The sequence below is a fragment of the Pyxicephalus adspersus genome, chromosome 3 (genome assembly GCF_032062135.1).
Source record: "Pyxicephalus adspersus chromosome 3, UCB_Pads_2.0, whole genome shotgun sequence".
NCBI classification, from domain to species: Eukaryota; Metazoa; Chordata; class Amphibia; order Anura; family Pyxicephalidae; genus Pyxicephalus; species Pyxicephalus adspersus.
In genome coordinates this window covers 79,958,120-79,981,616 of record NC_092860.1, presented here as the reverse complement: position 1 = coordinate 79,981,616, position 23,497 = coordinate 79,958,120, and the positions used below count along the sequence as shown (strand labels likewise).

Sequence of the window (23,497 nt, the reverse complement as noted above, 5' to 3'; positions counted from 1 at the left end):
GATGTTTGGAATAATGTAATAAATACTAGGACCGTAATACTCTAAAACATGGCTGAAGGTTTTGAGTAAAAAGCAGGTGCTACTTTCTTGTACTGTCCTTAGACTTACTGTAGTGTGGAGTAAAAGCAAAGTATAGAGGTTACTTTGGTTTACTTAGGTTTAATGGTGAAATTAAATTGGCTTAATTTTAGCATTTCTCAACACTATAGCTTGGAGAGTAGACACTGTGGTTAGTCTGCTGGAGCTGAAGTTTAAGTAAAGATAGGATACTGAGCACTTTGTGACTAGCAAGCATTAGGCTTTTATGAGTATATATATATATATATATATATATATATATATATATATATATGGAATGTAAAAGAGTAAAATGAAAAGTTTATGTGATTGGTAGGACAGAGGCTAACTTGCTGAAAGAAAGGGTAAAACAAATTTGATTTGCAAAACCTCCACTGAGTTTGTGCAAAAACATTATAATGACTAAATCAACAGCTTCACCATGTGGCCCCTAACTTTATACTTTTCAGTGAGTACCCAAGTTTCCTGAGATTCTTGCAGCAATTGGATACAATAGAGACATACTGACAGGACCACAAAGTGTGTTCACCGGGATAAATAGAGCCTACTATATGTAAATAACATTCATTCATTCTTTTCCCTGATATGTGAAGTATCCAACTTTCTGCAATAGACGGAGCACACACATGCATATTTACCAACATTTAAAGTATGAAATATGTGATTAAGCTGTATTTTAAAAGCAAGCACCACAGTTTTTCTTTTAAATAAAGCTTTACTACCTTGTGTGTCCAAACTGGAACAATGTGAAGAAGAACCTAGAAGAAGATGGTGTCGTCTGCTGTCCTGTCCGTGCCATACAAAATAAGGAATCTGGGACAGCTCAAGACCTACTGGAATCAGATTGCAGAGGGGTCAAGGGCTCCTTGATCACTAAGGATTCCGTGCATTATAACCAATGTGCATGGGTTCTGTTATTCAATGGTTTGTTGTGATTGATGATGAATTTGCATTGCTGGACAATAGGATGATTCTCTTTCTGTGGAAATAAATGAAAGTTACTACTAGCCTATTTACCAAAGCAGGCTTCCAGGTTCTAATCTAACCCCCTTAACAGACCCCCATATCCTTTTTGGGGAACAGCTATAGAGAAAGGGCCCCAATGTTTAGGGAAGATGTGTAGGCATGTATAAAACATAAAGTTGGTGGACACATGCTTGATGTACCCACTTACTTATACATTTTTCTTGCCCAGTCTTCAAGGGTTTGGTTGGAATATTAAGTGGGTGTTGATGGTTATTGTGATAATCATTGCTACTACAACCCATCAATTCTCTGGTGTTTCAGATCTCCACATCTTTAGTTAAATAAGCAAAACTGGTGATAAATAAAAAAAATTTTTAAGCCATTCCACAACCACTTGTAAGGAATGTTACCTTTATTTACACTGTTACACTGTTCTTTAAAGCTACACATCTTCCAACCATAATGAAATACAATAGTAAATGTAATTAGTAAATAGAAAATACAAGTGTAAACAGATGAGTGGGTCATATAAACATGACATATAAAGGAATGTTGTTGATTAACCTAAAATAAAAGCCTATTATATACGTAAGCCTTGGAATAGTAGTGAGTAAACATAAGTATTGAAAATCAACCTTGAAAAATAAATAAATGTCTGCTTTTTACCTGGCAACTTCTAATTACAACACATGCTCATCTTAACTCTGCACCAACAGGTGCTTTTTCACAGATCCACCTGCAAAGGCTCTGAAGATTGCAGACAATGAAACATTCAGGTCATCTGTCCAGCAGCCTGCAGCATGCTCAAGTTCCCTTTAGCTGTACAAAGATGTGCCCTTTTTAGCATCCCCTGCACTTTTTTGAGGCTGTTCACAGCTAAAGGGAATTTCAGGAAATGCACAGCAGGCAATGATCAGAGTAGTTCCTGGTTCCAAGATTGGCCTTCTAATGGCTGCTAGCCCTATTTTACCTCCCTGATTCCAGGCACTGGTTGCTGGATCCTCAGCCTTGTTGCTTGTGAGTTGCTCAGCCACTCTCTGGCATTTCACAACCTGTGCTTGTAGCTGGATTACGCTTGTCTGCCACTTGCCCTGACCTGTGCTTGTACCTGGATTACGCTTGTCTGCCCTGACCTGTGCTTGTACTTGGATTATGCTTGTCTGACACCTGCCCTGTCCATCGGTTTGCCTGGACCATACCTCCTGCTGTCATCCAACTGAGTATCTGACCTGCACTGTCCCAACACTGGAGCTCTCTGTCCCGCTTTACTATCGTGGGAAGAGCCTGAGGGCCACAACATGGTGTTCTCCCTGCAGCAAAGTAGCCCAGTGGCCATTAAGGCTACTGGCCCAAAATTCCTTGTGGGGTGCGCTGGTGAAGACCGGGAGAGGCTTTGACTCCGCGCCTGACGTAATCCAGCGTCACCTGCGAGGGGGCGCTGTCCTAACATACTGCCACAGAAGCCCGAAATTCAGTGTTTTAGCATTTGGTATGTTCCCTTGCCCCCCTCCTGTTTGTTGCTAATTAGTACAGTCCTAGCCAGACACTTCCTGTTCTTTCCCCTCACTTTTAGTTTGCTAGTCAGCCATCTTGTAAACAAGACTTAGCAGATCAGGGTATTGTTATACCTCAAAAGGCTTGAAAAATATTTAGTGTACCTTACTTCTTCAACTGGATTTAACTTCTGTGTTATTTTGAGCAGGTAAACTGGCTGGGAAGGATGCCAAATCAACAAGTGGCCATAACTTCAGTTTAGACTGGGTCTAGGAGGTATGTCATTGCATAAAGTGTCATTTTGAAACAGTATCCGCTGTTACCAAGGTAGAGTTATTCAAATTTCTTGAATCTATTGTCTCTCAAGACCTAAAGTGGTAATCCAACAGTGTCAAGCAAATGAGGTTTCATTTGAAGCAGCTGAAAAGATTAGCTTCCCCAGACAGTAATGTTGGAGTTTTATTCTGTTGTCACTGATTTTTTTTTTTATCTTCAGTGTCTGGTTAGGCTTATGCACATTACAGGAGAAGGTGACACTGCAGTGTATAATGCAATCAGCAATAACAATAATGGACACCTTGCTCACTCTTTCAGACCTTGACAACAGCACATGCAAAAATAAATTCAACAAAGTTGACACCGACCCCTCACATATTATGCATTATCTTGCAGCTTCTTCCTTTAGACGTAAGATATAGAACTAAATACAAACCAAAAACAACCTTCTGAAATTGAAGAAAATAATAAAAAGACTCACTGTGCACTTTCTCTGGAAAAATAAACATTGGGAGTTGTTGTTTCCTCTTTGTTATTCCTGAATACAAAGCCAGAAAAGTGTGTTAGCAAACTCCTTATGTAAACTTACTTGACTACTAAATTCTGAGCCTGATGCTCTTGGATTCTCTGAATCTGAATGTTTGTGTCACACTACCTTTCGGTTCCTGCAGTACTCTCTGCTGAACATTCCTGCAGCGTCCTGTGCCTGACAAAGAACGCAGCCACACGTCCTGGTCTCACATATCTGTGGACTGTCTTGTCCTGTCACACACTGACAGTAATAGTGGCTGTTTCTGTGACTTTGCACCAGCTACCCTGCTAGTCAGTGTTTGTACACTACTGGTATTCTGCTGACTATTTGTCTGGACTTGTATTACACTTGTCTGCTGCCTGCTCTGACTATGTGCCTGGACTTGTATTACACTTGTCTGCTGCCTGCCCTGACCATTCCCCTGGATCTTGGATTTCACAAGTATGCCACTACCAATGATCCCTTCTCACCTTGGTCTCCCTCTCTCACCTGCTGGACACTGCCTAAACACCAAAGCCTCCCAATCTTTCCTCCTTAGGTAGGGTAACAGTAAAGGCCACATCCTGGTGACATCTTGCAGGAGAGCCTGGTATTCTCTAAGGCTAAAGGACCATCACCCTTTACTTTACATTCACCCTTTTAAGGTGAAGATCTTAACAGTTTACTTGGAGAAGAATGAAGACTGACTTGTTGATTGACATGACAAAATGCTATCATTCTCTTCATCACATCACATATGCTGTGTGTTCCAGCATCATCAGTTATAAACAAAGGTGATTGAGGTGACTGCTACAGTATAGCAATGCTAGGATAAAAAAAATCTGCTAAGCAGGTCATCTGAATTACTTTTAAGCATTTTGTAGTTTCATAGCTTGTTGATATTTGTGCTCCAAAATTCTTAGACATCAGATTTGTACACCAAATCCAAATAGGTTTTTACATGAAATATATTACACTTTATAGTGCCTGTTTTGCCATGAGAATAAAAATTCGGTATTCAGATACCAATATTTCAAGAGTTTGCCATCGACCGCTGTCTGATTTAGTAAAGCATATAGCTGAAGTATAACTTGATTCTAAGGTGGTGAGACGTGAACCTTTTCTTTAAAACTCTACTAAACTCTACTCTACTAAAAAGATCTAATCTGACAAAGCCATGTGATCGATGAACTCATAAAATGCTTATTATACATATATAATCGTTTGTGAGCTTTACTAATTAATAATTGTTCACAAAACAAAAGAACCACTTTATTTGCATAGAAAAATACACAGCAATATATTTGCTACATTTCAGGTTATTTTGTGCATTTGGTTTCAGATCTCAGGTGCAGATTTTATTATATAGTTTTAAATTACATTTGTAAATTTCCTGTACTTTTATTTTATCAGTGTTTGCCATCCATCTCTTCATTGTATTATATTTATAAAAGTTACTGTATGACTGTACACATATGTTCATTATGGCAGTGTATGTAAAATCATTTTTGCTTATGCAGCTTTGTCCTATAAGTAATTTCACATCCTAATATTACAAAAAATTGAATTTTTCTTACTTTCTTTTAAGTGTTTATTTCAGTACAGCCTCTTTGCATCCACTTCCTGTCTACATGCATGAATGTATAAACTTTCGGATAGGAATATATTGGGACCGGGGAATGCAAATAACATTTGTATAGATGACACAGCTCATTTCATGCTATCCTGATCAAACTCCCCTGAAAGTGTAAAGTATTTATTTTACAGATTTCTGCATGTAGACAGCATATTATAATCCATATTTTCCAGGCAATAGAAATATTCCTAGAATTTGCATAATAGTCTTAGGTTTCAGGTTTCAAATTTCATCCCAAACTACAGCTTGGTACAATTCTAGTAAATATACAATTACATTTAAGCATGAGCTTAATAACATAGCTGTTCTTAAATTCATTTTCAATTGCTATAGTAAGAAAAGCTATTGAGCCATGGTGCTCATTTATATATAATAGAGCCGGTCATCCCAAACTGTTCAATTTGTAGAAGTAATTCCTTTCCATATCATATGTGGTGCCCTAATCAAGAAGGAAGAGAATGATAATACATGCAAGAAGTAGTACAGCAAATCCCATGTGTTACTTTTCCATTACGGCGTGGTTGACGGCGGCCATATCAGGTCTATAACATACACGCTGTTCAGCTCTGCATAAAGGCGCTTTTTTTTTAACCTTTTAACTCGGGACATCTGCTGCAAGTACTTGGATACTATTTAAAAAGAAACACATCTTTTTTTGAAAATTTGTGAATTTCTGCTGACCTTCATTCTGTTGAGAGCATTTGAAAGGGATCTTCATTTATTGTTTCTCCTTCATGGAGCCATAACATCTTGCACAGAGGTCCTATTTTTCCATTTTATGGTCAATGTATTGGAGTCTGTAATTACATGGGACTTACATCTGTATATCCTTTTTTTGAAGTCTTTAGAGTATTACTTAGTACTTATTTTACTAAGTATTACTTACTTACTTATTACTTACAACTATTGCTACATAATGGATACATTTGTTGGGAAACAGTCCTCTTCCACACGCAAGAACACTAATAAGCAGTTCTCCTGCTTTCTCTTCTCCTTCTATGTCTCAACATCAGTCTTCAATGGAATATGTAGAGGGGGAAGAATCAAGGTCTGACTCATTGCTTGGGTCACCAGATCATTCAGGAATTGCTTCTGAAGTATCTAAAATCTTGTTGCCTTATTTTGATAATAAATTTGAGGGTTTGCAAAAATCTATTGAATCAGCACTAGCGAAAATTTCCTCCAACCTTCAGCGCATAACTGGCTTGGAACAGAGAGTAAGCGACTTGGAAGATCAGCTTTTACAATCTAATACTAAAGTTGCTGCTCAAGATACCATACTCACCTCCATAGAAACCAAACTAGAGGATTTGGAGAATCAGAATAGGAGGTCTAATTTGCGCTTTGCGCCATGATTTGGTTCAATTTCTTACAACCCCTTTGATGAAGGCATTGAACCTTGCACCTAGATGTCTACCTCATCTTCTGAGGGAAGTTAATTGATTAAATAGAGATGTATATTTCTTCACACAAGGGTCTTAAAAAAAATTAGAAGAGAAAGAGAGATTCAATTGTTTATTTATTGTTTACTGCAATGCACTTTTTTGTTTGTTTATGTTATATGATTTTTTGCAAATATTGTGACCCTTTGCCGGAATACGCCGACAGCAGGTGTTTGTTGGTTATAAAAGAAAAGGAGAATTGGATTTACATGGTCATATTCAGGGTCACTTTTATGTAAAGGTTATTTATTATTCACTGGCAATGTATTTTTCCTTTGGAAAACAAGTGTATTATATTGTATGTAGTATTGTTTTATATTTGAGTACTGTTTATTACAATATATGTCTTTTAAATCGTATTGGATGGACTAAGGGCCACTGTCTGGGATGGCTATGGTCAATATTTGGGATTTTTTCTGTTGCTAGTTGTTTTGCACTTTAAGTTTGTATGACATCTATGATGCATGATGTTTTATTATCATCTGAAAAAGAAAAGTCCCTTTTAAAGTTGTCTTCTTGGAATGTAGCGGACTTGAAAAGCCATCAAAAACGTAAAAGGGTGCTATTACATTTGAAAAAGCAATCTCCAGATGTAGTGTTTTTGCAGTAGACACATTGGAAGGAGGGTCAGGCCCCATTGTTTAGAGCCCCATGGATAGATGAAGTGATTTACATGGTTTTTAAAACCAAAATGAGAGGTGTGGCTCTTTTTATGTTTAATAAAATTCTGCCCGATAAAATTATCTCTACAGAACTTGACCCTGCTAGTAGATATTTATTTGTAATAGTGGAAATTGTGGGTACTAGTAATACACTTGGTTCCATATAATAATAATTCTCCTACTTTTTTTATTGATCTCCGTAAGAAGATTCTAACTAATTCTTATCCCAATTTAATTTTGACCGGAGATTTTAAGACAGTCAATGATCCATTACTTGACAGATCAAGGCCAACTAATATTAGACCAGATCTATTTACTTCTGAATTAAAGCGTTTATTTTTCAAACTCCTTTGGTAGATGTGTGGCGTCGTTTACATTTAACAGAGAGGCACCATACGTGTTATTCTAAACCTCACTATAAATTTTCTAGAATTGACTTGCTATTGGCAATGGAAGGCCCACTTCCAAAAATTAATAAGGTGTCTATTGGAAATTTTACTCTCTCTGATCATACCCCTCTGAGTTTTCAACTGCAGTTAGAACAATTTTTTAGGAAAACATTTTTGTGGAGTTTTCCAACTTATTTATCTAAGTCCTCCTCTTTTAGGGCTTATCTTCAATCCCATTGGGTGGATGGACTTGATGATAATCTACAATATTGGGATACCCCAATTTTGTTGTGTGGTACTATGAAAGCTGTTATGGGGGGGTATATTATGTCTTAAGTAGCAAAGCGTAATCATGAATATTTTCAACAGTGTAATGCTCTCCAGGATCAGGTTGTGCAACGATATAAAGTGTATCTTCAATCTAATAATAGAGAAAGCAAGAAATTTTGGCAGGAAGCGGTAGTTCAATTGAATTTGCATGTTGATACCAGAGTGAAAACTCAAGCTTATTATACCAAACATAAATTTTATAGATGGAGGAATAAAATAGGTACATTGTTGTCAAGGTTGGCTAACCCTTTGGGCCCTAAGTGTCACATTTTGAGAGTAAAAGATCAAGTTTCTAATACTTTTCTTACATCTCACCAAGATATTTTAAAGTTTTTTGAAAGTTAATATAAAAATGTATATACTGCTCAAGATTCATAACCCCCGTTTATGCAAACCTTACTAGAAAAAGCTAATTTATCTAAGTTATCTTCAGTTTATGGGGAGTAACTTATTGCCCCAGTCTCAGAATCAGAAATCCTTCCCACAATTAATACTTTGGCTTCTAATAAAACGCCAGGTCCGGATGGCTTTTTCGGCAGATTATTATAAAATCTTAGTTTAGGCAATAATCCCTTTACTTGCAGAATTGTAAAATGAAATATTGTCTCACCAGGTTCCTTTTCCAGGTTTTAACGAGCCCATACTACGGTAATACCAAAACCAGGCAAGGATCCTGATTAATTAGCTTACAATAGACTAATTTCATTGTTGAATTGTGATTACAAAATTTTGGCAAAATTAATTAATACATTTTTTTGCCTACTATATTAACTAATCACAAGTTGGGTTTTGTCTGTAACAAGCATTCGACCATTGAGATTTGAGCAGCCATTGCACCTACCATACAGTCTTCTAGGAATCAGAATTCTAAATCTATGTTATTAGGTTTGAACGCTGAAAAAGCTTTTGATAAGATAGAATGGCCTTTGCTTAATGCTGTATTATTCAATAGGGCGTTTGTACAGGTGTTTTCTTCCTATATTTAATATATATATAATAATTAATCTTCTAAATTGTTTGCCAATAGAGATTTGTTGACACCAATAACAATCTCCAGAGGTACTAGACAAGGATGTCCCCTCTCTCCAATCTTATTTAACTTGGCTCTGGACCCTTGTCTTCATCCTCACAGAGGATCCACCTGAGTTTAAAGGTATACCAGTGGGATCACGTATTCTTAAAATCACTGCCTTTGCTGATGATTTGTTGTTATATATTTCTAATCCGCAGCAAAGTTTAGCAACTAATTTGAATCTAATTACTCAAAATGGGGCTGTTTCAGGTTATGCTATTGACTTGGACAAATCCAAAGCTTTGTATCTTACAAGGTATGGAAGACCTGTATGGAGTAAAGACTACCCTTTTATCTGGTGTAGGGAGAAAATACAATATTTAGGAGTACAAATTACCAAAAACCCTGATAAACTGTATTCCTGGAACATAGAATCTATTTTTCAAGCTTTTTCTGAACAAGTGCGTAACTGGTCCAAGCTTATGCTCTCATACCTGGGAAGGATAAGTCTAATAAAAATGATTCTTTTTTCACGGTTCCTTTATATTCTTCAATCTCTACCCATAGTAATTAAAAAGTCGGATCTATGTTCCTCTAACTCCAGAATGGGCTATTTTAGGCACCTATGATTTGCAGGGTGCAAGAATCACAAGGAGAAGTAGAAAACTATTGGCTATCCTTTCTTTGGTGGCCAAGAAAACTATATTGCATAAATGGCTAGACCTAAATCCACCAACTTTAGGGCTTTTTAAAGAAAAATCAGGTTACATTTTTTGAATGGCTTGGATTGAGGCATCATTGGATAAGGAATCTAAGGTAGCAAAGTTTTTTGAAATTTGGGAGTCCTATATAGACACCCAATCTCTTTCATTTAAGAGACAGCTCAAACAATCCTTCGAACATACCTCTTGGTATACTTTAAGAGTGTTAGATAACGATCCTCCTGTGATTTTGGAGGAAGAGTGATGGAAGTTGTGACTATTATAGGTTATAATATATAAACTCATGTTATCAAAGTTGTTTATTTAATTAGTTTATGTTATTTTAATACCTGCATATTTTGTAAAAGCTGTTACCCTGATTGTGAAATTGTCAATATTAAAGGAAAGGGGAAGGAAACGGTAAAGGGAAAAGGCAAAGAAGAGGAAGGGAAGGGAAGGGGAAAGAGGAAAAAAAAAAAGAGAGACACACTAAATACATATAAGTTAAGGTTTCACCTGCATAAATAAATAAAGTAGTGTTAGTAGTGTTAGTAGTTAGTAGTAGTAGTTATTAGTAAAAGTTATTTATGACAGAGTAACCAATTGTTTATGATTTTTGACACTAATAATGATTATATAATAAATAATAATAGGTTATCATGGAAAAAGGTATATTTTATTATACACTGGGTGACTGGAACAGAAATCTTTACAACAACAGATGAAATCTTTGAGATAATTGGAATATATATCTAAATCTTGGGTTATCACGTCATTAGGCTCAGTAAAACTACTTTTTCCTAATGCTTTAGTCCTCTTCAACTCACATTATTTCCATCTAAGTCTACCTCAGCTCCAAATGAAAGTTGCCATATATTAGCACCAGGTATGATATGCTTATACGTAATTGTATTTGCATTAGGAAGTTATATGTTTTGCCTATTATTGTTTGATGTTGTTTGTTTATATATTTATTACTGTGAATTCTCCATAAAAAATATTAAAAAAAATGTATTAGTTATTTGCGTTTGACCTGCTGCAAATGGGTTTTGACATTTCAGTAGACTTGAATGGGAATTCAAAACCACCAAAGTGCAACACAAAAGTGCAAAATGCTTTAACTTTTAAAAATGGGAGAAAGATATGTAGACTTAGCCCATGTGATTTTAAATTATTTTTAAAAATAACACACAATGGATGTATTTATTCATGTTATTTTTTTTGGCATTTCTATTGATTACTGTTTTAAATGTTAGAATTGATGAACAAATTTTGTGCTCTAGATTTTTACCTAAAGATATCCATTATTAAATGCATGAAGGACAGGACTATATATTTGTGTTGTGTATCTGAATTTATTGGTTGTTATAGTAAATGGAGTAGTAATTGTAATTGTTATAGTAATAGTACAGTTATTGTTATCAAAATGAACAAGTAGTCTTTCTGCCTACCACATCCATTGCTGCTATGCTTGATATGTTATTTGAATTTTATCACGGTACCTATACAGGATTACAAAGTATTATTTAATGACTGATTAATCTTTAGAAATGTACCTAAAATGAACCCGAAAAGGGAATTTATCGAGTTTTGCACATTAATCTGTAATACATTCATGCTTTGAAGGGCCACTTTTTTTTACCTGTGTATGTAACCTCTGACATTGTAGCATAGATAATACAGCTTAATCCAATGTTTCTTACTATGGATGATAAAGCTTTCCTCAGTCTGACCTAAATATGATTCACCTGATCTGACCCTGTATTTGCAACAATTTTGGAATGCTCCCAGTATGCTTCACAATGAAGGAAAAGAAACAAAACATTAAATCTAGTGTCCACAGTATAAGAACAGAACTGGTAGCAAAGAAAATATTTTTTGTTCTTTTTTTTTGTATAATGGGAGTCATCCCGTCAATAATCATCCCGTCATGATTTTATTGATATGGGCCTTATCTCTTAGCATTAGATAACGTGTTTTTCGCTTCCCAGCTGGAAATGGACACATGTTCTCCTTATACCCTTTGCATTCTGTTGCAAATTATTATTAACAACTAATAACACTGGTCAACAAACATTTTCTTGCCAAACAGATTAAAGTCATTTTAGGTTAGGTTTGATGCACAGATTCCAAATAAGGTATTGGTTTTGCTAAATTGGCTCTAGTTTTTGAACCTAAATAATACCTCATAGAAAACTAATGAAAAATAAGGAAAATTAAACTAAATATGCCTACGTATACAAAATTTAATTTTTGAAATACCTAATGTCAATATATCCTATATTCATTAGAATTTACAGAACTAATCACAAAGAAGTCATTGAAAAACTGAGTTTGTATGATTTTCTTTTATGCTGATGGTCAGGACAATCACGTTGAAGGTTCCAGCAGTAGTCTGCCATCATGTGTCTATCCAATCTGCCCTGATACCTTTCTTCCATCACCTTTATATCTTGATGGAACCTCTCCCCTTGTTCCTCACTAAAATGTAAAGTGTACCTTTATGCTCATAGTAGCACCCTAATTTTTAAAGTTTAAGAACAAGTTTCGTACCAGTTCTTCAAACTTTTGTGCTTTATGGTTACCCAAGAAGTTTTTGATAACAATGACATAGCTGTGCCAGGCAGAAGCTTCAGTATCAGTCATGTAACTTGTGAAATTTTAATCAATTATCAGTTACTGAATCTGGTGTCCATCAAAGATTCCTGCTTTAAAGTTTTCAGTACTCAATCCAGGGAAGAATCTACAAATGTATTTGAAGCATTCACCATCCTTGTTCAGAGCTTTAACACATTGCTTTATTAATCCCAACATTATGTGTAGTGGAGGGAGAATGATTTTTTTCTTTGTCAACCATTGGCTGGGTAATGATGTTCGCTGCACATTTTTTCATGTTTTCCCTTGGAGGCCATGTCACTTTTTTCCAGGGATCCTGCTTTGCTCTACTAGCTCACAAGCTGATGAAACATGGGTACTTTGTGCACCCACTTTGCTGTCTAAGTAGGAAGTTCACCATTTTTAAATCAACACATATGGACCATTGGTGTTCATGAAAGCAAAGCTTTTGTAAGACCATTTGCATATTTTCATATTCTTCTAAGTTCTTTAAGTTTTGTTGGGTGACCAATTGGAATTGAAGCATAGCAGTTGCTATTATGCAGTAAAACAGATTTCAAACTTGAGTGGAACTGTCTATGAAAAGCCGCCAGTCTACTAGCCATGGGCTAGTAGTCCAGGGATGTTACAACAGTACATGAAGTCTCTATCTTCATTGAAATATAGTGGGAGTGTCACCTCCCTTGTCCTAGAAAGCGCTTTTTTTAACGTATGGTCTTAGACAGTTGTTTTCTTTTAGCCTGAATGCTAAAAGTTCAGATGCTTGTTTTGACAGACTTATGTCACAAAAAATAAATCACTGAGCTCTTCTTGGGAGAACTGTTGGTTTGATGAAACGCTTCCTTCATATTCACTTCCACTGCTAACTCCTGGATTACACTCCAAACCCTGTATATCCTCCATGTCAGATACAGGAATATCAGGGAATGTACTGAACACTGGTATGGAAATTCAGGAACTGAGAATATTCACCACAAATGTAGCAGAATACATTAGGGTCATTTAAACAACTTCTTCTTGAAGAGCTCATCTTTTTGTTAAAAAAAAAATGTAAGAATAAAATCAAATAATGCTACATTTATTATTTAACCACCTTGCCGTTAAGCCCGAGCATGCTCGGGCTAAAAACTTTTGCAATTTTCGTTAACCCCGAGTTTTTGTCACCAGGTGGTTAAATGTAAACAAATGTTATGTTGCAATCCGATTGTCATACATTGTATGACAATCGGATTACAACTGAAAGGAAATACTCACCTAGTGTCCGCAGCTCCTATTGCTGGCATGTGTAGTGAGATGTATAGCACAATGCAGAAATCCTGCATTGTACTGTGCATCTCTCCGGAGATGCGAGCAGCTTCCAGCCTGTGCCTGTGTCTCTGTGTAAGGCACGCAGGGAAATCCCCCCCCTCACATCACCCGGAGGATGAGTCATCTTCCAGTGATGTGATTGGTGATGTATGGGGGTGTGTCAGGGAGGGAAATTTAAAAGCAGAGTACAATGTAATCTGCTTCTAAATGGTTTTTACAGTACAAAAACACCACACAACATGAAATAAAAATAAAAGTACATTTTTAATTTTATTTTTAGATTACATTGTTGTCTAATATTTCATTATTGTTTTAAATTATTATTTATATTTATGTATTATATTATAATTTATGATTTTAATATAATAAATAAATATAATTATCATACCTGGGAGTTAACACTAAGAATTACAAGCCCACAATATAAACAAAAATTTCTATGCAAAAAAAATAGGATACGATTTTATTAAAAGTACATTTTTTTTTTTTACATGATTGTGTGTTTCAAACATTTTTTATATTCATTATATCTACTAGACCCCTATTCGGACATATTTCTGTAACTTACAGGTCTAAAATGTAAAAAAAAAAATTTCATGAAAAACAGTGTAACGCTTTTGGTACAGAAATCTAGACATCAGTGTAACGCCCAGGAGGTTAAAATGCTAAACATCAGTGTAAATAAAGATTGATATTAAATGTAAAAAGAAAAGCATCTCTCAGTCTCCTATTGTATTCTACATGGTTTGACTTGCAAGCCCCATGTATGCTGGACGCATACATATGTGTAAGAAAAAAAGAAGAAAGAAGCTGGGTTTTTTTGGCAATTGGATATTATATTCAGTAAGTTTATATTCAAATTCATATAAAACACAATTCATATATCAGTAAATGAGTAGAACAAATTCACAAATTTTTTGGGAAAGACCGTATCACTTGTTTCACTTATTTGCTGAATTATGAATTGTGTTTTATATGAATTTGAATATAACTCACTGAATATACTACCCAATTGCCAAAAAGCCCAGCTTCTTTCTTAATTTTTTTCTTAAAGATTGATAATTTTATGCTGTGTTAACATTTGTTGTTAGTAAAATCGTCTATTCTGATTCCTCTATCACAAGAACTAGAGCCAATTCAATGAAACTGATGTAATTTCTAGATTCAGCAGACTTAAAATATGCTAAATTTATATATTTTTTCTTGAGTTGTGTAATTAGCTAATCTTCTGAAGAAATAGATAACCTGGTCTCTATTTATAAGAGGGTTGCACTTTAGTATGCTATTAAAAAAATGATAATGGGGCTGGTGCAAATATGTCCTAGGACATATTCCTTTATATCCAAGGTATAGTATAGATGTAAAAGTGCATTATTAAAGGCTTTTGCTGACTTTTTAAGTTAATTGCAAAGCCTTTTAAACGTGGAACTATGACCAATATTGCTGGGGATGGAGGGGACAAGAGGAACATGTGGAAACATATCCAAATAGTTTTTTTTTTAAAGCATGTAAGTTCACAACTTTTCATTCGTACATTCAATTAAAAAACATATTGTTTTAAAATTTACTCTGAACAGTTGCAGATACAAAACAGTTTGCAGGAAAACATTGTAACAAACCCCTAAATGACCTCAATTAACCTAATCTCCAGTATGCCTGTTGTATAAAAACTAGGCATACACATGTGTAAAGACACATATCACATTGTGCTTGCAAGTGTCCTCCACTTTCTAGAAGAATGTTTCAACATTACCATATATACTTAAACATAAACTGATCTAAAAATAAACCAAAATTTTTACCTGAGAATATAGGAAACCTGCTTTGACTCAAATATGAACCTAGGGCACAAAATTAGTCGGTCACTAGTAAGATTCAAAACAGTAATCAACAGAAATACCAATAACATCAGGAATCATAATTAAATACATTCATGGTGTGTTATTTTCTAAACATTTATTTAAAAGTGGGAAAACTAATTGTTAGCACTGCAGGTCGTGCCGGTGCCGCTGCTCCTAATTGCAGGCACGGGCGCCGGGTCCTATCTTTCAGGTAACCCCACTACCTGTGTTCCATTCCTGGCTTTCCTCCCTGCTGGAGACTTGCTCTGGTGTTTGAGCTGGCGTGGGTGTGTCTCTCCTAATCTATGAGGTAACACACACACGCCCTCTGTTTTCTACAGCCTATGGCTGGTTTTCTACAGGTATTTAAAGGCACCTCCTACTACAGGAAGTTGGCTGAGCAATGTCAAGGTTTTACTTTGCGTATCTCCTAGTGCAAAGGTGTTTACTCTTTTTGCTTTGCTGTGCACCGGACCTTGCTTACGTTTTTGGATTTAGCCTGTTTGCTGCCTGACCCTGACCTCGGATTATGTTTTTGGACTTAGCCTGTTTGCTGCCTGACCCTGACCTTGGATTACGTTTTTGGACTTTGCCTGATTGCCGCCTGACCCTGACCTTGGATCCTTGTTTCTGGACTTCTTGGTCACGCAAGCCCCTTGGTGCTTGCACCGGGTTTCCTGACTTCTGTGGTCAGCTGCCACTGGCCTGGGGATTGCTCTGGAGTGGCACCTGGCAGCTACCCCGCAGCCCAAGCCTATCCTCACCATTAGGGGCTCTAGTGAAGACCTGGTAGCGGCTTAGTCACGCCCCTCCGGAGTATACCCAGTCAGCGGCACAGTGTGTCCACATCCGCTTGCATAACACTAATAATATATGGGCTCAGTCTGCATATCCTTTTTTCTCCTTTTTTTCAGGTTATTTGCTCTTAATTAACCTATTGTTCATTGTTGTTAGCCACCAATAGATGGCACTGTGTGAAAAGTGTGCAAAAACTTCCTTAATAATAGGTTAAACACTTTATATGAGGACACAGCACCATCTACTGGTGTGACCAAAGTGTAAACCAAGATTATTTTTCTAATAATAGTTCTAGGCGAAAAATCTCATTTTATATTAGAGTATATATGGTACCTACTTTACGTACTTTGAGGGCAGTATAAGAACTCACATTCTCAATATCTTTTGTCCCTTCTCACATCTTATTTTCTTACCAAACAAAAATGTAAATGTTAAAATTGACATTGATTCAAAATTTTTGTTTTACAGCTAGATAAATATATTTAAACTTTATCTAACCAAAATGGACCCTTCAGTTCTGGTTGAATGCAAGCTCCATTACACCCTACTTAACATTTAATTTTGAAGGACAGTGCTGAAAACCCAACTACACCCATCTGCAGTTTGTATTATGCTGCCCTTACTGAATTGCCAAAACTTTACATGCACAAATCTACAGGAGATACCAGGCATCCCCATCTAACTTCCAAAGGTGCTGGGCCTGTGTTCACAATCACGTTTGTTGCATTCCAATGAAAGCCTATGAAACTGAAAAAACACTTTAGGTACCTCACATATGTTCAACTGCAGGTCAAATGCACTTATAAATGTCAATAAATACTGAGTGAGTGCAGACGCATCTCTAGCTGATGTCAAACTAATAACATTGACACAAGCTCACACACTCTAATGGGAATGACATTGAGAATATCTAAAATCTATTATATAAAATGAGTGATTCAGCCCAACAGTGCACACCCCACTCTGAAATACTGTATCCCATTTTCCGTGTAATCACCCTTTGAAATATAAAGATCAAAATAAGTATCATTTCACATGACCTAAACCCCTTTAAACATTAGAATAAATATATATGATATATTATAAATTGTAATAAAAAACCTTATTGTCTTCAAAGGTTCCCATCAAGGTGAATACCAAAGGAAACTTTACAGAGAACTTCTAAGAAACTACAATCGCCTTGAAAGACCTGTGATGAATGACTCACAGCCTTTACTTGTAGAGCTACAACTTTCTCTTCTGCAAATAATTGATGTGGTAAGTAAAACTTAATTTTCTGTTCTATCACCTACAAAAAAGACAGAGGAAATGAAAATTATTCTATCGATTTATTTTTATTAAGAAACTGCTGACAAAATCATTTTTATTTTGCTTTCTGCTGTTATTGCGATGCTGACGGTTAAATTCCTAATTGGTAATTACAGCGAATCTTGCAGTCAAACTTGTTTACATATTCACAAACATCTTTATGGAAATGTTTTGTAATTAGAGTTGTGTGAGCATGAATATCCTCTTGGACTAATGGTCATTAACATAAACTATGGTTCAGAAAATCCCATAGTGCATATTGAACAACCTTTTCTCTAACACAGCTGCATGTACACCTGCTTTCCAAATAGGAAATTCAAGTTGAGGTTAAAAATCTCTTGAACTGAATTTTAAGGTCATCATTTTAAAATGAATTTATATTATTACAGAAATGTTGAAAAAAAAACCAATCCACTGTACAGACCCTGCTATTAAAGAGGGTTTGCCGCTTTCCTGTGCATTAGATTCTTCAGTGCAATCATTCTGCAACTTTATATCACTTCTACGAATCTGTTCTCATATCCAGGCCAAGTGGGATTAACAAATATCCTAGAGATAAAACTGAAAAAATAACACATTGTTTATCCAACATTCTGTTAAAGTTTATTTAATATCTTGATTAACAATGTAATTGATCATTTAGGAATAGTATTGTATTATTGCATAATATTGTGTAAACCTTTGCCAAGCCACATTGACTCAATTAAAGTCTAATAACCAAAAAAAGAATTTATTGAACCTTAGCTGTCTTTGAATTTGGTGGCTGCATTTCTTATATTTTCAAGCAAAGAACATTTTCTGGACGTAAAGGACAATACCTAATAATTCTGCTAGAATTCTATTGACCTTGTAACTTCATAATCCAGCATTTATCTGTGGACTATAAAACACCCCTGTGTGAAGAAGATCAGAAGAAGTGTTTCTCAATTATCACTCATTCTGATTTAAGGTGGTACCATTGCTCCTCTGTACATACAGTTCAGTGAGTGCCTGTTTTATTTTGATGATGAAAAGTGTTAGCTGCAGATTCATCAGCTCAAAGAGGTGTGTGTAAGTGTGTGAATGTGTGAGTGTGTGTAGGTGAGGGGGGTCAGTGTTGGAAAACTAATAAAGCCACTACAATGGGCTACAATATGTAATATTTTGTTCTGAAATGGTGATATTCTTCTAATGGGTTAATATTTAAAAAAGGCGATGTAGGCTTAACTCTGTAGCAGTAATAATTGCATTATTGTTTTCTTGATACAGAATAAGATTTTCACATGATTGCAGTAACATGTGCATTGTACTCCAATATTGGCCTGTATATACCTTTACCCCCTTAAAATACCAAAACATTACAGATGATTGTATTGTGTATAAAGATATTCAGCAAATGATAATTTTACAGGCCAGCCTTTTAAGGTAAAATTTTATTACTATATTTACAAATACAAATAGTTTCCATTTGTGTCTTATTAATAATTTCATTAATTAAATTATACAGAACTGTAGTAAAGAGTTGCGTTACATGATTTAATACAATAACTTTTTTTTGTACTCCTAATTACATTTTATTTTATGTTTTTGTGGGTTAATTATTTTGGCTAATTATAATTAATTGTATTGTATTTTGATTACACTTTACTGATATCATACAACACCATAGAAGATAATAGCACTTTTTACTAATACCTTAAAATTTATCTGTTTATTAAGCTCATCATTTAGGTTCAAGTTCACCAGAGATAGATAAAATATACATTTAAAATGTGTAGTTACTTTTTGTTCATAGTTCACTTGCAAATTTTACGATTTGTGTATTCATATACAAGTTTATCCTTGAGTGACGCTTTATTTAATTAACTGTATCATCATTTTAAAGTATAAAGCTTACCATAGATTTTGTATAGATGTTAGATGATTGTTGGACATTTAGGCAATGCAACAGCTCTGGGACGAGATTGTAAATACCAATTTGCTGTGTATATGCTGGGAATAAATAGTCCTAAAATGCTATAACATGAACTTAATACTAGGCTTCTATTTTCATTATCTGCAACTTTAGATCAATCCAAAAAAGTTGTTGTTATGCACTCATACAAATTGCAAATTAATTTAGAGAAAGCATTGCCAAGTTTGCTGGATCACCCAGCTTCACTGATGAAAGTGTAACCTATCCAGCATTGGAGAGCTTTAATAAATCAGGCCTATAGAGTCACTTGGAATAAATTGTCTTTTTAGTAAAGAATCTAAATAAGTAAAATTGCATGGGTATGCCAACTTGGTATGTTAAACATCAAACAAAATGTACTTCTAATTCTCCTAATTAGTATGTATACAATAATATGAAATAAGTTATATATAAAAGATATCCAAACCATGCTCTCAACATGTTTCACAGCCAATGCTAACCAGGAGTGTTCTTCAAAGTAAAAGACAAAAATAATGTAGTTTCAGTAAAAAGTCATCTTCTCGGGTGTCCTCCCTATTTAGACAGGGAGGCAAAATTTTACCTAAAATAGACCAATGTGCTGGGGAGACAACTAGACCAAGCCGTTGTTAAGTATAACTGCATGTCCTTAACCCAGCCAGATTTACTTTAGGAAGAAATCATACAAGAAAATATATCTTCTTACCTATTTTTACCTGGCTGTGCACTAAGAAGGCTTAGGCCATCTTGGGGGATCCTCAGGGAAAATAGCATTTTTGGGATTTATGTGCTATACAGATCTGCGCAACAGGACCACATATGCCCTAACTCTCCTTTTTTAGACAATGCCAGTTAGTATTGCTGGAAATGCCTCTTTGGGGCTTCCAGTTCTAACTAAATCTTTAACATGTCCTTCCTCCTACAGTAAGAAAAATCTCACCACTCAGGAGGCCATGAACTGTATATTTATTACCTCAAGAGCAGTGAGAAAACAAGGACCCATCTGGTTGTTATTTTATATTGACATAAGTTTGTTAGGTTTTAGCAACCTTGAGAGAAAATTGGTGTACCTGTGAGAAGTGGCCATTGTAAAAGTGATTTGTTTTCTTCTATAATCTTTTGTGACCTCCAAATTAAAATTCTCTTCGTTAGCTGTGAGGGGCGCAGCCTGTGTTTTGAAATAGAACACCCACCTTGTTCTAAATTCCTTTTTATTAGGGAAATTAAACTAATAAAAGGAATGAAGGTGCATAGCTATGAGGAGAGATTAGCTGAACTGAATCTATTCTGCCTCGAGAAGAGAAGTTTAATATGATAAAAAGGGGATATGATCACCCTTTATAAATATATAAATGGTCCATTTAGAGAACTCTCTCCCCGATTATTTACTTTGAGATCATTACAAATGATTAGTGGGCACTCTTTGCATCTGGAGGAATAAGGAAGGGATTCTTCATTGTAAGGTCTGTGCCTCAGGAAGTAGTTTCAGTAAGTTCTATAGATTCCTTTAAAAAAAGCTGGATGATTTTCTAGAAGAACATAATTTATCTGGATATTAACATTTTAGAGTAAGGATAGCAGAGACTGTTGATCCAGGGAACATCCAATTGCCTCATGGAATCAGTAAGGAATTTTTTTCCCCTGTTGGAGCAAATTGTACCATGGTTTTTTTTTTGCCTTCTTCTGGACCAACTATGTTCATAGGGTATTATATCTGGGATATGTTTATTTCCCTATTCTTTGAACTTTATGAACTTACGTCTTTTTTTTAACCTGACTATGTAACTATGTATGGCAAAACTGAACAATGTTTTTATTGACTATGTAACAATTCTGTGGCGTACAGGCTTACATACACTTTGTTAGCTGTGCCTAATAAAATAGAAACATAGTTTGCTTATTATATAACGATACAAAAGCCCAGGCACATCCCAAATTTTGTACTGAAAGTGGAAGGTAGAGGTTTGTGGTAAGATAGATGGGATGGCAATGGGCATTTAATAGCAAGGAAACTCATTTTATTTACAGCATCAATTTAGAAACATTGTATTGAATAAACAACATTAAGCAAATTTTTACAATGTCTGCATTAATAATTAATAATTCTGATATATTTCCTTCAAATATGGTTTGTTTCTTAATTTTGTGTAACTAGTATTCCCAAAAAAAATTTTTTCACAAAGATGCCCAAAGCATTTCACTGTCAGTTATTTTCTGCATCTTCAGGGGCTTAGTAAAATTTTCTTGAGGGTAATTGATAGGCAAAAAAGGGAAGAATGCGAATATTCCACACACAATAAAGCATAAAGGAGGTTGTGGTCTTGGCTTCAGTGGGGTAATTGCTACCAAGTTAAACATTAGTGACTCAGAAGAATTGTAGCTTTTATTTCCTTTGCTTTGAACAGGCAAGGTGATAGTCTTTCTTTAAAGCAAACCTGTTATAAAGAGTAAAGGAAAAATGTGGTCCTTACGCCATACTAGGCACCCTCTAGTGCCTCTGCTAAATTTACTGCCAATCTCCTGCCACTACAATCATCACTCAGAAAAATGTCTTTTTAAGTAAGAAGGGCTTTGTGTCATTTAATACCCCAATGCACATTTTTTTATGCCTATTGTTATGCCTAACAATCAATTGCTGATTTCAGTTCTTGTCCTATTGTGTGTAGGTGTTTATTCTAAGACAATGCAATGCAATTTTTCTGAATTTTTTTAATGGCTACTGCAAACTGCTGGTGCTAAAATTTTGGATGCAAGAAGCCACTGTTTCTTTGATCCCACCTTTGTTGTTTGAAATCCATCTGGATTCAAAATAATAAAGAATATTTACAGATGAGTTGTATCATAAAAATCATGATACACTGTTTTATATCATTTCAGAATGATTAAAAACTAAATTATTGTTACAATGTACAGTATTTCCATTTTAAAATGCAATTGTGCAAATTTTCATATTATTAGGAAGATTTCGGTAAGCTAAGTGCTGGTGCCTGAGGGTGAATCCTGTCTACCACTTGAAATGCTTTTTTTATGTGAGCAGTTCCATACCAATACCATCTGTTATTTAAAAGACTTTTTACATAACATTATTAACGCTTAGCTTATTTTATTCCATAGCATTGTGAAAAGTGAAGTAACCATAGGTTATATAATGCTAGCTTTGCTTTATCATGCCAAAATCATTACCCATGTCCCCACAAATTTGCTTACATTTTGAGACAAGATTGCTTTATTTTTACAATATTACTTTTGTTTGCTCGACTTAACATAGTTTAAATACATATTAATCCCCACTATATTGTTATAGTTCAAGTCACAGTAAATACAGTGAGCATGTTGTCTTTTACTTTATTGTCACTGTACTATCTTACGATTAAACTAAGCCCTGCTATTTTTATTAAGCTCATTCTGTGTGAAAGTCTTCTATTCTAAATGTAGATCATTTTTGCATGTTATTAGCATTGCATGTTAAAAAACATTTTTTAATTTATGTTATCAGCAATAGACAGTGTCCGACTTTTTAATGTATCTTATTTTTAATTTATTCAAAAATTGGAAGTTTAGTAGAGACGAATGAACTTCCTAAAATTAGGTCCATCGTTAAATTCACCCTGCTGTTCATAGCATGAATCTCCAGCATGAGTTATAGATTTTCTCTCTATAGTCCTTTGCTGGTTTTGGAAAAAAAGTATACCCATTACATCATCTTTCTTTTAACCTGAACATGCCTCTAACAACATGTTTGAAAGCTTTTTAATGCCCAATACAATTTTATTTGTTTGATAACCAAATGATGATAGTTGATAGTTGATGATAGTTTTGATGATAGTTTGATAACCTAATTTACTACTTTTTTTAACTAAATTTATAAATCCTAACTGTAATGAAAACAATAATTTTGACATTATTGCTTTCTTGACAGGCTTATATTCACTTGAGACAGGATTTGCAATACAGTATAAACCTTTGAAAATGGAAAACCCACCTAATTGCAATCAAATGTGCATGTCAATAAATTGCTATGTACCCAAGCTAGACGGTTGTCCCACAAGACAAATGGTTGTGGATCAGTGACTGAGCAGGGACAACCATTGTACTTTCCTATGGAGAAGAGTGTGGCAAGGTGCCACCTGTCCCTCCTTCCCTTACAATAGAAAGGAACAACACGGTCTGTACAGCGTTTTTTTGTTCTCCTGTCACTGGAAATAATCACAGAAGTT

General features: G+C 35.2%; 1 protein-coding gene across 1 annotated transcript in view; it reads left to right on the top strand.

The window, feature by feature from the left end:
* LOC140326624 (neuronal acetylcholine receptor subunit alpha-7-like) overlaps nucleotides 1-23,497 on the top strand; it is an 81,768-nt gene that overhangs the window by 8,581 nt on the left and 49,690 nt on the right. The window contains exon 2 of the mRNA XM_072405392.1: nucleotides 17,178-17,317. Within this exon, the coding sequence (XP_072261493.1) occupies nucleotides 17,178-17,317 (140 nt within the window). The remainder of the gene's footprint in view (nucleotides 1-17,177; nucleotides 17,318-23,497) is intronic.